The sequence below is a fragment of the Anabrus simplex genome, chromosome 3 (assembly GCF_040414725.1).
Source record: "Anabrus simplex isolate iqAnaSimp1 chromosome 3, ASM4041472v1, whole genome shotgun sequence".
Taxonomy (NCBI): domain Eukaryota; kingdom Metazoa; phylum Arthropoda; class Insecta; order Orthoptera; family Tettigoniidae; genus Anabrus; species Anabrus simplex.
This window is the reverse complement of record NC_090267.1, coordinates 292,151,180-292,163,884: the sequence shown is the minus strand read 5'-3', so window position 1 is coordinate 292,163,884 and position 12,705 is coordinate 292,151,180. Positions and strand designations below refer to the sequence as shown.

The window sequence follows — 12,705 nt, the reverse complement described above, 5'->3', positions numbered from 1 at the left end:
ATGATTTTTGAAATCAATTTCTTGCAAAGAAAATATTGTTTGATATGAAATTAACATTATTATATTTGCAGGCGAAGACTCAAGATACATTCATGAAATGGGTAGAACAATTAAAGCAACATAGACTTTACCGGCAGCACATCTTGACCTATGGTACACGTGATTTGCCTGCAATTCGTGCACAAGAAGATGAGAGTCCTACTGTTAACAGATCTAGTAAGTAGATGCATTGTTGTAGAAGTTAATAGGTTACATTTAAAACGGTGTTTGAAGAAATTTTTAATTAGGTATACACTGCTCAAATAAGAAATTTGGTCATTTTTTTAATATGTTCATACCTCTATGATGTGCATACATACTGAATTAAAAATAGACAGGTCATAGAAACAAACCTTCTTTGCAACTATCGAGAGGCGCAGGGGAAAAAAAAAGAAATCTTCGACCATGAATTCAGACAGGCACTCTGTACACGATGTCATTGCATAAGACGTCCTAAACAAAGTGGTCCGTGCTCATGTACCACAATGGCTATTTGGTAATTAGGCATTTTTGCCACCCCTCTCATGGATATCAGCTTCCCAACGCCTTCCCGTGCTTCTGACAAGGCGTCACACTTTTAGTTGAGGCAGTCTTCCCATCTCTTCTGCAAGGGCGTCTTCAAGGGCTTATAGAGTTTGGGGAGGTGGATTTCTCACTTGAATGCATTGCTCCAGTTGGTCCCAGACTTGGCCGATTGAATTCAAGTCGGGATATCTGGATGACCACACCAAAACAGATGCGCATCCATAAGCAATAGTTATCAGATGAAATTATTTCCCACATCTCTAGATTCGCAGATGCTGTGATAGTATCGTTTTCAACGCCAGGGTCATAACCTTCCCATTCCTAGCCCATACGATTACACTTATGCCCACAGAAAACTCCCTCACATAATGATAGATATTGTGAATGTGATGTTAACCATGGTGTTATTAAATAAACACCCATTTGATTAGTTTCTGTTGGTTTGCACAATAGGAAAGACAAGAAAGTTCTGAGCAATTGAAATAAACTATTTAGATTTTCTCAGTGTTTCTCTACTCTTAAGAAAGACTTGGGGCTGTCTGGCTGAGGCATTGAAGGCTTGCGTGATTCACCTGGAAGGACATGGGTTTGATTCCCTGTCAGTAACAAGCGTAATATCGTGAAAATCAGGAGATAATATAGTAATATAGTAATTATATAGTAATATACTGTAATAGACTGCTGTAGTTTTCAAGGTATGAAGCCTGAAAACTGGATATATTAATACTTTGATGCTAGGTAGGAGGAGTTGTAAATCAGGAAAGCTTGTTTTGAGATGCAGAGCTACAAAGGTTTGAGCCATTATACTAAATCTTAGACACATGTAATTTTTATTTTAGTAAATTAGTAATCTACGAGGTGAACTCTCAACAATGCATATATTACAAATATTTAAGTTATATTATTGTACAACTAGTAATTTTTATTTTAGTAAATTAGTAATCTACAAGGTGAACTCTCAATGCATATATTACAAATATGTAAGTTATATTATTGTACAACTAGCTGAATGCCTGTTCTTTGCACGGGATATTGCATTGTTTTCTTTTTGGATGAAAGCGAGGAACTTTTGTTTGAAGCTTAATTTCATGGTTCTTAGCAGTAGATTTATTTTTCTGCAGCTCCCTTGCCTACTGCCGTTTTTGTTTGACGCTTAATAGCGTGGTTCCCCTATAAGAGCTACAATTTGGCACACACTCATAAGTTAATTAGGGAAATTGGAGATGTTTCATTCCAGTGTTTTGTGATTAAGGGAACAAAATAAAATTGACATTGTCAGCTTAACTCGTTTCTGAATAATTAACTTCTTCCAAATAAATTCACTTCTATCTGTGGATGTACTTTCGATGATTGAACAGACTAATTCTAGCATGGAATAAGCTCCACACAGATGGTACAGAATTGTTGGAAGAGGACATGGTTGTGTTGCATGGAGTTTTTGTGCTTCTCTTTCACGTCTGCATTGCTCCCCTTCAAACAGATTGACAGAAGCAGGGATGGTTTGGCTCCAAACTGAACAGTCTTGAGCAAGCGTGTCTCAGGTTTGTGGATTCAGATTTGTCATCTTCATAGTGTGCTTAAGCTGGTCCTTCATTTTAGCACCTCATAGGGGCTCCATGAGGTCTGGTGCCGAACAAAGTTCACCATACAGGGTTTGGCGTGGAAATCTTGTATCACTCATCCAACGGACATGGTCAATCCAATTGATGTAATTACCTTAATAAACAATATCATAATATATGAATCTAGAGGGCGGCAGTTTGATACAGGAGTTCCTTAGAAGTTATTTAGGAAAAGTGAAAAATATTTCATTGGGATGTTTTTTTGGATTAAGGGGGATGGCTGCAATTTGGCACAGATGTTCTGCATAAGCTAATTAGAAAATTTAAAGATATTTCGTTCTGTTGTTCTTTGATTAAGGGAGTAAAATCGGGGTAACTACATTAATCAACAATATCACTTGATTCTCATCTCACATTTTCTTCAGGTCTAGAGGGTTGAAATTTGGCACAGGTGTTTTTTAAAAATGTAAATAAGAAATGTAAAGATGTGTCTTTCTGATGTTTTGTGATATTGTTTTGTAAATGATCCAAAAAGCTGTTACTCCATTGATCCTTCTTAGAAAAGCTTTGCAATAGAAGACAGCTTCAGCTAAACTCTTTTCAACCGAATGTCATTGAGGCCACAATTTTAACAGGGACTGCTGTGAATGAGATGTTTATACCAAGAATTCCAACGATTCCATCAGATTATCCTTTTGAATTTAAATGTCTCCAGCTCCCTGTTAATGTTTGCTTTGCCATGACTATAAACAAATCACAAGTGTAATCACTGAAACAGGCTGGTATCGATGTACGGGAAAGTTGTTTTTCACATGGGCAATTTTGTATAGCCTGTTCAAGGGTTAGCAAACCATCTAATCTTCTTTTTATTTTTTAAAGCTTTCAGTCTGTACCCTGATGGGGTATGGCGGACCTTCTCACCTTAATTCAGGCCAGTCCAACCTTTTAATTTTAGCAGCATGTGGAGGAACATCCAACATCATTTACCAAAAGGTATTATTAACAAAACAAATCCTGTTCAACCCTGTTCTTCTAAAGTATAACTTAAATTTTGAGCTATGACTGCCGAAACAAAACAAAACCAAAACTCATGGCGCAAGAGCCCCGAAGGGCCATGACTTACCAACAAAGGGCATTCTCTCTCTCTCTCTCTCTCTCATGAATCTCTTCACGTTTGTAGCATTTCTGGTCTGTCATTTTTGACATTTGCAGTTATTTTGTGATGTGGTGATAGAAGTGGAGAGTTTTAAGTATCAGCCCTAATATGAAAACAGGTACACTATTAGGTCTTCTGACATTAATATACAAAAATGGACTTGAAGATGTGTCCCCCTCGTCACGGACGAAGGGAGTTTTAGCAGATTAACACTAGAATCGCTGGGATATGCCTAGAATTGCTGATGCGGTCATTGTGACCGCTGTTGAAATTATTCGATTTTTGTTCTCATTGTGCATAATTATTCATCATTATCTTTTCAAATGTGTATTGCTAAGTTTAGAATACATTAACTATGGAATCTAACACTAAACTGGGGCAAGTTATTTTATTTTGTCCAAAATGTAACATAACTATGATTTTTCACAAAAAGTACTCCACCCCACCTGTTTCCAAGTCGGAGAATGGATAAATCCTGGTAGCATCTCAGGGAAGAAATTCATCTCGTTATTATCATACTCATTTATCGTAGGTTCCGAGAAAGATTATAGGCAAGTCTCTAAGCATTGCTCATTAAACGGATTCTGGCGGTGGACGTCTCCATTCGACATTCGATGTGAATAAACACTACCATCAGTGACTATATCACCTTATCACTACATATCTTATCCTATTTTCAAAAATAATAATTTAAAAATAATTCTTACACTAGTTGATTAGCATTCTAATCTGAATAAAATGAAAATAAATTGTAAACTGGAGAGAAAAGAAAAGGATGCTTAACACATAATCAACACATTTACATTTGTCTGGCCATGACATAACTGAAATGGGGTCTCTTCTTGTATGCTAATACATTCATTAAATACCAAAAGTCATTTTACTGAATTAATTAACATCATTGCATAACTTTCAAAATCATGATTCAACTCCTCTGTCGAAAAGTTTAGGCTTTATGATGTGAATAACATGCCTTACTGAAAATATAATGCTCACAAATTGATTAATTTGCACATAAATTCATAATTGATCTTCCTGTTGTCCCTATACAAGGTTTATATCTTTATTACAGTGGCGGCTGCTGCAGAAAATCAGTTGTGTGCTGTAACGCATCCCCCCTCCAAAAATTAAAAATATTTAGAAACATATGCAGTTTTCAAGAGCCCCTCCACTGAGTTTTTCATACTGAACAAACACTCAAACAATCCCAACACACATCCACATTCCTCATACAAAACTAATTAAACACATAATGATACCTGCAATGACAAAACATTCACGAACTCAGAAATACTTTTTGTGAGCAGGCAAAAACAGAACTTTTCAATGTTACAAAATCATTGAAATAAAACCAGCAGTGTCGTAATGAAAAATTGTATGTTATTTTGTTATAGAGAAATTTATAAACTAGACATTTTGTAATTATAGGAAATCACGATATGTCCTTACTTTGACAACATATGAAGTACAATTTCTGTAGTTCATAGATTTACAAATGTGGCTATGGAATAGGCAAGTTGGGAGTATTAAAATACTTGGTGGGAACAGCTGATGGCTTCTTCTACAGTATTTTATTTCCCGTTTGCTTTGAGCAATCCCCTCTTAAATACTACCGCTGAGTCAAGAGTGTGCCACCTGCCACGTTCTGATTTCAGTCGAAATGCAAATATGACCAGTGCTGCCTCTCTGTGGTCGAACGAAGACTCGCTGTGAAGTGATGTCTTGGCTGTTGTTTCCACAGCACATTGGAAAAGTTGGGCATGCATGCGCAAAAGGTTGAGTTCCTGCTTTCTGGCAAAAAGCTTAGAAATTCTCGCTGAGCTGTGATCTGCACAGCACCCGGCGTGGAGCACACGACTAGCTACTTGATTGTGAGGGGAGTTGAGTGACGCCTTTTTCAATGTATTGTAGATAATATTATTAAAGTAGTTTATTTTCAAATAGACAATGTACTTCATCACATAAGGTGCGGCCGCCCCTGTTTATTATTTATTTTTATTGTGGGGAAAAATTCTCATATTGGGTCTCTTGACATATTTTTGACTTATGAGAGCCGAGATATTCAATAAGTTTCCTTAATATGGCTAAAGATTGTTGTCATACCCTTAAAAATATTGTTAAAAATGAAATATTTATTACTCCTATATTAACTCATGTGCAATAGTAGCAGTCATAAACAAGCCAAATATACCTTTCATTAAACATTCTATTAGTATATCAAATGAAAAGATGTGCCAAATATTCATATTATTCTACCATCAGTCATAGTTTAGCCGAACTTCATATACCACTGTGCCATTAATTCAAATTAACTCAGTATATCTATCTACTGTTTGCTTTGGAAAGAATGATTCTAAATACAACAATAATTCTTGACAAAAATCCCTACACCGGGCGAGTTGGCCGTGCGCGTAGAGGCGCGTGGCTGTGAGCTTGCATCCGGGAGATAGTAGGTTCGAATCCCACTATCGGCAGCCCTGAAAATGGTTTTCCGTGGTTTCCCATTTTCACACCAGGCAAATGCTGGGGCTGTACCTTAATTAAGGCCACGGCCGTTTCCTTCCAACTCCTAGGCATTTCCTATCCCATCGTCGCCATAAGACCTATCTGTGTCGGTGCGACGTAAAGCCCCTAGAAAAAAAAAAAAAAAAAAATCCCTACATCTTCACCATTAAACATATGGAGTCTAACAACTACAGTAGAACCTCGATAATTCGAAATTGGTTAATTCAAAATCCCGCCTAATTCAAAGAAGCTCTCATTCCCAGAAACATGAGATACTGTTTTGCATGTTATTTAAATTGTTTAATTCGAAATACGGATAATTCGTAATTCGAAGTACAATGTTGGTCCCATAACCGAAATTCAGACTTTTAATTTGAAACTGCCTTTACAGTTTAAAACAATAGTATGTTGCAGAGTAATTTCAACTCTAAATTTATTCGCGTCATAATAGAATACGTGTTCCGGAACGTGGAGGGGTAGCTTTCCGCACTTACACTCACTTCGGTGGGTCTACAGTGCGCTTCATGATTGCTAAATTGAATGAAATCGGAATTATTTTGTATTCAACCTTTTAAGGAACGCCGTAAAATCACGCAACAGGCAGTGTGCGGAAAAACAGAATCCGCGAACACTGGCGATGCTGACAGTTGACGAAAAAACGTGGCTGATATAATAAATTCGTAGGCACCGAACAATATTGTCATTGCCGACGAAAGTGCATTGCTCTATTTTAATACGAGCCCAAACGGTCTTATGGTTTTAAAGGAGAAAGTGCCAGCAATGCACATGGAAGCAAGGAACTTTATCCCCTCGTCATAAGCCACAATGTTTTAAGGACGTCGGGCACTTTCCATGCCAGTACAAAGCATCTAAAAATGCAAGCAGTACAGAAATAAAAAAAAAATCATGAATTTGCACAGGGGAACCAGCATAATTTATCCTTGTCTTCAAATTGTGTGATTTTTTTTTTTTTCTTTCGTTGCGTGTTTGTCAGTAAGATATCCAAGTGCATTATTTGAACATTGTAAATGCACCTTGTTGGACACATTTCGGAAATAGTTCTTTCCATGGCATTTGAAAAGTTTAAACTGTGAATCGAGGTGATTGGATGTATTAATGGGTCTTAGAACATTTTGTGACGCGGCAAGTGTTCACATTTCTGAAGTACGAGAGAAGTGCCGTGGCGGGAAATCGTACAAGGATAGTCATAGAAAAGTTCGAGTTTAAGGGCATCGGGTACTTTCTGTGTAAATACAAGACATCTAAAATGCATACAGTATAGTAATCCAATGAATAAAGCACTTGCACATGGGAGCCAGCATAGATTTCTCCTCGTCTTTGAATCGTGCTTTTTTTTTCTTTCTTTCTTTCTTTCTTTCTTTCTTTCGTTGCGTGAGGTTATGTTTGCCAGTGAAATATCCAAGTGCATTATTTGAATACTGTAAATGCACCTTCTTGGATACATTTTGGAAATAGTTCTTTTTTCATGGCATTTGAAAGGTATAAACTGTGAATCAAGGTTAACTGCATGCAGTAACGGATCTTAGAACATTTTGTAACACGGCAAGAGTTGGTACTTCTGTATTGCGAATTGGTGGTTAATTCGAAATCACGTAATTCGAAGTCTCATTTTTGAGTCCCAACGACTTCGAATTAACAAGGTTTTACTGTACTCATATTCTGTCATAATGTCTCACAAATTGACATTGAATCAGCTGGTCTCTTGCTAACACATTTCATCTCAACATGACCTAACCCTGAAATAGCCATTCCATATACGATCCCCTATCAACATGTATCATACGAATTCGTAACATTTTCTTGCACATAACCTCTCAAAAATGTAAACATTAAATCTCAACATCTCTATTAACACATAATTCAAATCCATCTCCTCTTAATAATCATTCTTCTCATATAACATCTCATTATTCTTCCTTATAATATCACATTTGTTACGATACTACTTTTCCTCGACGATATTACTTCTACACTATTCTTATAATCCAAGTAGGATCCATCTCTTCCTCTATTTCAAGTACGTGCAGTCATGTTTGTCAATCTGATTTCCTCTTGAAGCACATCTATGTTTTATAAAACATGCATTCTTCCCAACATCTCCAGGTTCATAACTGAATAGCCTGTCCGTGCAGATTGGTGTGTTAAATCGATATACATTCATTACGAGCATCAACATAACCATATCACTTCACATTTGAGTATATATGTTACTTAAAATAATTAATATTCACGGTTATATGACCAAGACCTACCACTAATGTTTAGAATTTGGCACATGTGGATTTGAATCTACGCTAAATATCTCACCAAAATAAATTATTACTATAAAATGTCGTAAATACCTCTACACAGGAAACTTATCTCATATCTCGTCTGTCTTCTGGGGACTGTTGCCTTCTGCTTGGACGTTATGCGTGCTCCATGCGGCTGAATTCCACCTCTCGAGACGTCATCTCTGGTCCCAATGCATGCTGCTGCTCAACCTCGTTGTGGTATCCCAGGTAATCTGCTCCCACGGCTTAGGTGGATCTCAGGATGTCACAGTTGCTCATGAAAGTAGAAATTGACATTATATTGGCGATATACATAATTGAAATATTCATTTTTAGCCTCTCTGTATATCTATATATTATTGTCTCCATGTGGAACTGCATCTCTATAATTATGCAGATGTAGTTTCTTGTTTATAAATCTTTTTTTTTTTTTTCTCAGGCTTATTAAGGATTTCAATTGCTACTTTGATTATTCTTCAGTGTACTGGGTTGCTTGTGACATGGAATTTTGCCTCCTCACCTCTTCTTTGGGTGGCTCCAATATCACCTTCCGTTAATATTTTAAATTTAAACATCTCCGATCCTTTTTCGTATCTTGATGGCTGTCCTGCTATTATCTAGCTCGGAATATTACTTTAATCTTCTTATTTAGATTGTTATTTTATTCCAGAACGACGATAGATTCTTTCTTCTTGCTTCTGCAGTGACTTTTCCTGTACGATCTTTTTCTTCAAGTAAAGAATGAATTAGTTTCAATAATTTTTTTAAAAACAATACCTGTTCCATCTTAAAGTTCCTTTGCTTGGTCGTTCTAACTCTGCGCCTTCTGGACTTAGATTGATCTGAGGTTCGGTGACAATTTATATGTATTTGTAGTGCCTGAAGTTGCCGCGTGCCGTTTTGTCTGCCCCTTTTCCTACAATCATCAGTCACTACTGATCTGCATTTAGGGCAGTCGCCCAGGTGGCAGATTCCCTATCTGTTGTTTTCCTAGCCTTTTCTTAAATGATTGTAAAGAAATTGGAAATTTATTGAACATCTCCCTTGGTAAGTTATTCCAATCCCTAACTCCCCTTCCTATAAATGAATATTTACCCCAATTTGTCCTCTTGAATTTCAACTTTATCTTCATATTGTGATCTTTCCCACTTTTAAAGATACTACCCAAACTTATTCGTCTACTGATGTCCTACCTCGCCATCTCTCCACCGACAGCTCGGAACATACCGCTTATATCTCAAATATTATTATAATATTTATAGATCCACCTGTTCAGTACAATACAATATAATCCACTATTTCATGTGGTTAAAATTTATACATAATACATAAAAGTCATAGGTACATGTTTCACCCTCTTTTTTTTAACGGGCATCATCAGCCTATACCAATCTTAAAAATTAATGGATATGGAATCTTTCTAATCTTATGAACTATAGAGTAAAATGTTGGACAATGATTTCATAAAAGATTGTAGGCCCCTACTATAACGTCTAAAATAACGATATTGCACAGAAAGTATGTTAAAAATACTGTGAATTAACAGTTTTTGAAGATTAAAACGTGGTTAATCATGAATATCTGAGTGTTTAAAACCAAAATGGATCCTCTTCTTATACATCATTAAGACTGTGACGGCCTTGAGTGTAAGCACAATCATCCAAGGGGGATGTTTGTTCCATTCCCATAGCACGTAGACTACAAAATGATGGTTTTACTGGACAAGAAGTAGACTACATTAGATAAGAAATTATCACATTTAAAAGAATCTCAAACACAGTCCATTGTACAGAATGCAGATAAACAAATGTCAACACACCTACAATTGTTAATTTAACCAACGTGCAGTTTTCTGGAATAGAAACGGAACTCCTGAATAAGGATCCAAAGTATAACTGGCCTAGTGAAAAAAAGGACTTGGATGTTATTACCACAGTGGCTGAGGTAGAGGCTAAAATTTTTAAACTCCCCTTTGAAGTTCAAAATGACATTAGATTTGATATAAAAAAAGAAATTACCTACACTAGCTAAAGAACTTAACGCTAAATCTGACTCTAATAAAAAAACATTAATACGTAATTTGAGAACTAAAATAGAAGATAATGACATCATAGTCACAAAAGCTGATAAGGGAGGGTCTATAGTATTAATGGATAAGGACAGTTACATAAATAAAACAGAAGAATTTTTTAAGGATAAGATTTATACAATAGTTAGCAAAGATCCTATCGTAAGAATACAACGCAATTTAAAATGTATAATTAAGAACTCCACATTGCTTCTCAATGAACAGGAACAACAGAGACTTATCAACATGAACCCCAGCATTCCAGTAGCCAGAGCCCTACCTAAAATCCATAAAAACAACATTCCCGTACGTCCGATTATTAATTGTCGTAATAGCCCTACCTGTAAAGTTTCCAAATATATCCACGGTTTTCTAAAACATTATAAGTTTAATAATAAACTTTCTTTAAAGAATTCAATCAAATTTTGTGATATTTTAAGTAAATTTGACTTACAACCTAACCACATAATGTGTTGCTATGATGTCATAAACATGTATCCAAATATACCTACTAAAGAAACTGTCAAAATTATCTATGACAGTATTTCAAAACATAGCAGCCTGAGTAAGCTGGAAATTGATGAATTTATGAAGATCTTGAATTTTGTATTGAATAACAACTTTTTCTCCTTTAATGGAAAGATTTATCAACAGACTGGCTTAGCCATGGGTGACCCTTTGTCCGGCATCTTGGCTGACATTTACATGGATTCAATAGAGTATACGAAAATCAAAGAACATATAAAAGGTATATGTTTGTGGCTAAGATTCGTGGATGACACTTTTGTGGTTATTGACAAAAATGTTACTAACAGCGACAAAGTTTTAGAGAATTCAAATAAAATTGACCCTAATATAAAATTCACTAAGGAAGACGAAGTTAAACAGTCCTTAAATTTTCTAGATATAACGATCACGCGCGTCAATAATACTTTTGATATTCAAATCTACAGGAAACCCACACAATCTCCTATAACCATAAATAATTCCTCTTTACATCCCAATTCTCAAAAACAGGTGTTATTCTATAATTTTATACACAGAGCTTTGAAAATCCCACTTTCCCCTCACAACTTAAAAATAGAATTAAACTATATAAGGAACTTGGCTAAACTCAATGGGTTCAAAGTTGAAATGATTACCGGTTAATCAATAAAGTAAAATATAAAATATCCATAAATCTCATTCCAGATAAACCTAAAAAAACTAGTTACGCCACGTTTACGTACAATAACCCAGCCATCCACCAGATCACGAACCCACTGAAGAAATATGACACTAATATTGCTTTCAGAACAGTAAATACAAATCAAAGTATATTTTTTAATAATAATAAAGTCAATTATAAAAACAGTCGTTTTTCGAGATTTGGTATTTACAGACTAACTTGCGCTCAGTGTGAATTTAGTTATGTTGGTCAAACTGGGCGCAGCTTCTATACGAGATATATGGAGCATTACAATGCCTTCAAACATAACAAATATTCAGCGATGAGCTCACACATGAGTGAAACAGGACACCAGTTTACATCAATTGATAAGGATCTCACTATTCTAAGATGTATACGCAAAGGAAAACTTATGAATCTTTTTAGACCAAACCTATAACAAAGAAATCAATAATCTTAATGATGCCACGGAGGCAAAAATCATTTATATGAGCTAATTCCAAAGTTATTAGGCATTGTGAATTCAAAACATAATACAATCCTGCAGACTTTTAGAACTTTTTGTTCTAAAGCTTCCACCAACTCGCAAAATGTTAGGCCCGCCCATCTTACTCCTAACAGCCCTCCAACAACAACACCTGCGCGCAAGGATCCGCCCACCCTTACCCCCCCTCCATGTCCTTCACTGCCTCAGCTACACCGTTATAATACTAGAAGTAGAAAGCTCAGTCAAGCTAGCATTGCTGGAACAGCCCGACGTACTTAACACGCACCGTACGAGTAAGTACCGCCTTAGGCATTTTTGACGTACGGGAAGTCTCATGCACAGTACTATTTAACTCACTTTCTCTAACATTTTGTTTCAGAGAAAAAAACTCGATCATTTCTTCCAACAAATGTTTCGACGGGATTAATAACACCCACTTGACCATCTTTTGGATCCAATTGATTACCGCACCAACATAATTACCGACATCAGCTAGCTTTGACACAACATTTTATCAATAGCAATGTCTCCACAAGAAGTCCCATTTTCTTTTCTACGACATTCAGATAGATCAACCGTACATATTTTAACATATTTGATACTTTCACACTTCTGTTTTAAATAACTGACAGTGATTTTACTATCTTGAACTCATGCTATGGGAATGGAACAAACATCCCCCTTGGATGTTTGTGCTTACACTCAAGGCCGTCACAGTCTTAATGATGTATAAGAAGAGGATCCATTTTGGTTTTAAACGCTCAAATATTCATGATTAACCACGTTTTAATCTTCAAAAACTGTCAATTCACAGTATTTTTAACATACTTTCTGTGCAATATCGTTACTTTAGACGTTATAGTAGGAGCCTATAATATTTTATGAAATCATTGTCCAACAT

The 12,705-nt window shown here is 36.0% G+C and overlaps 1 protein-coding gene across 2 annotated transcripts in view; it reads left to right on the top strand.

Moving 5' to 3' along the window:
- LOC136866278 (oxysterol-binding protein-related protein 6) overlaps positions 1 to 12,705 on the top strand; it is a 398,272-nt gene that overhangs the window by 83,959 nt on the left and 301,608 nt on the right. For both annotated transcript variants that reach the window (XM_067143100.2, XM_068226679.1), the window contains exon 6: positions 72 to 216. In XM_067143100.2, the coding sequence (XP_066999201.2) occupies positions 72 to 216 (145 nt within the window). The remainder of the gene's footprint in view (positions 1 to 71; positions 217 to 12,705) is intronic.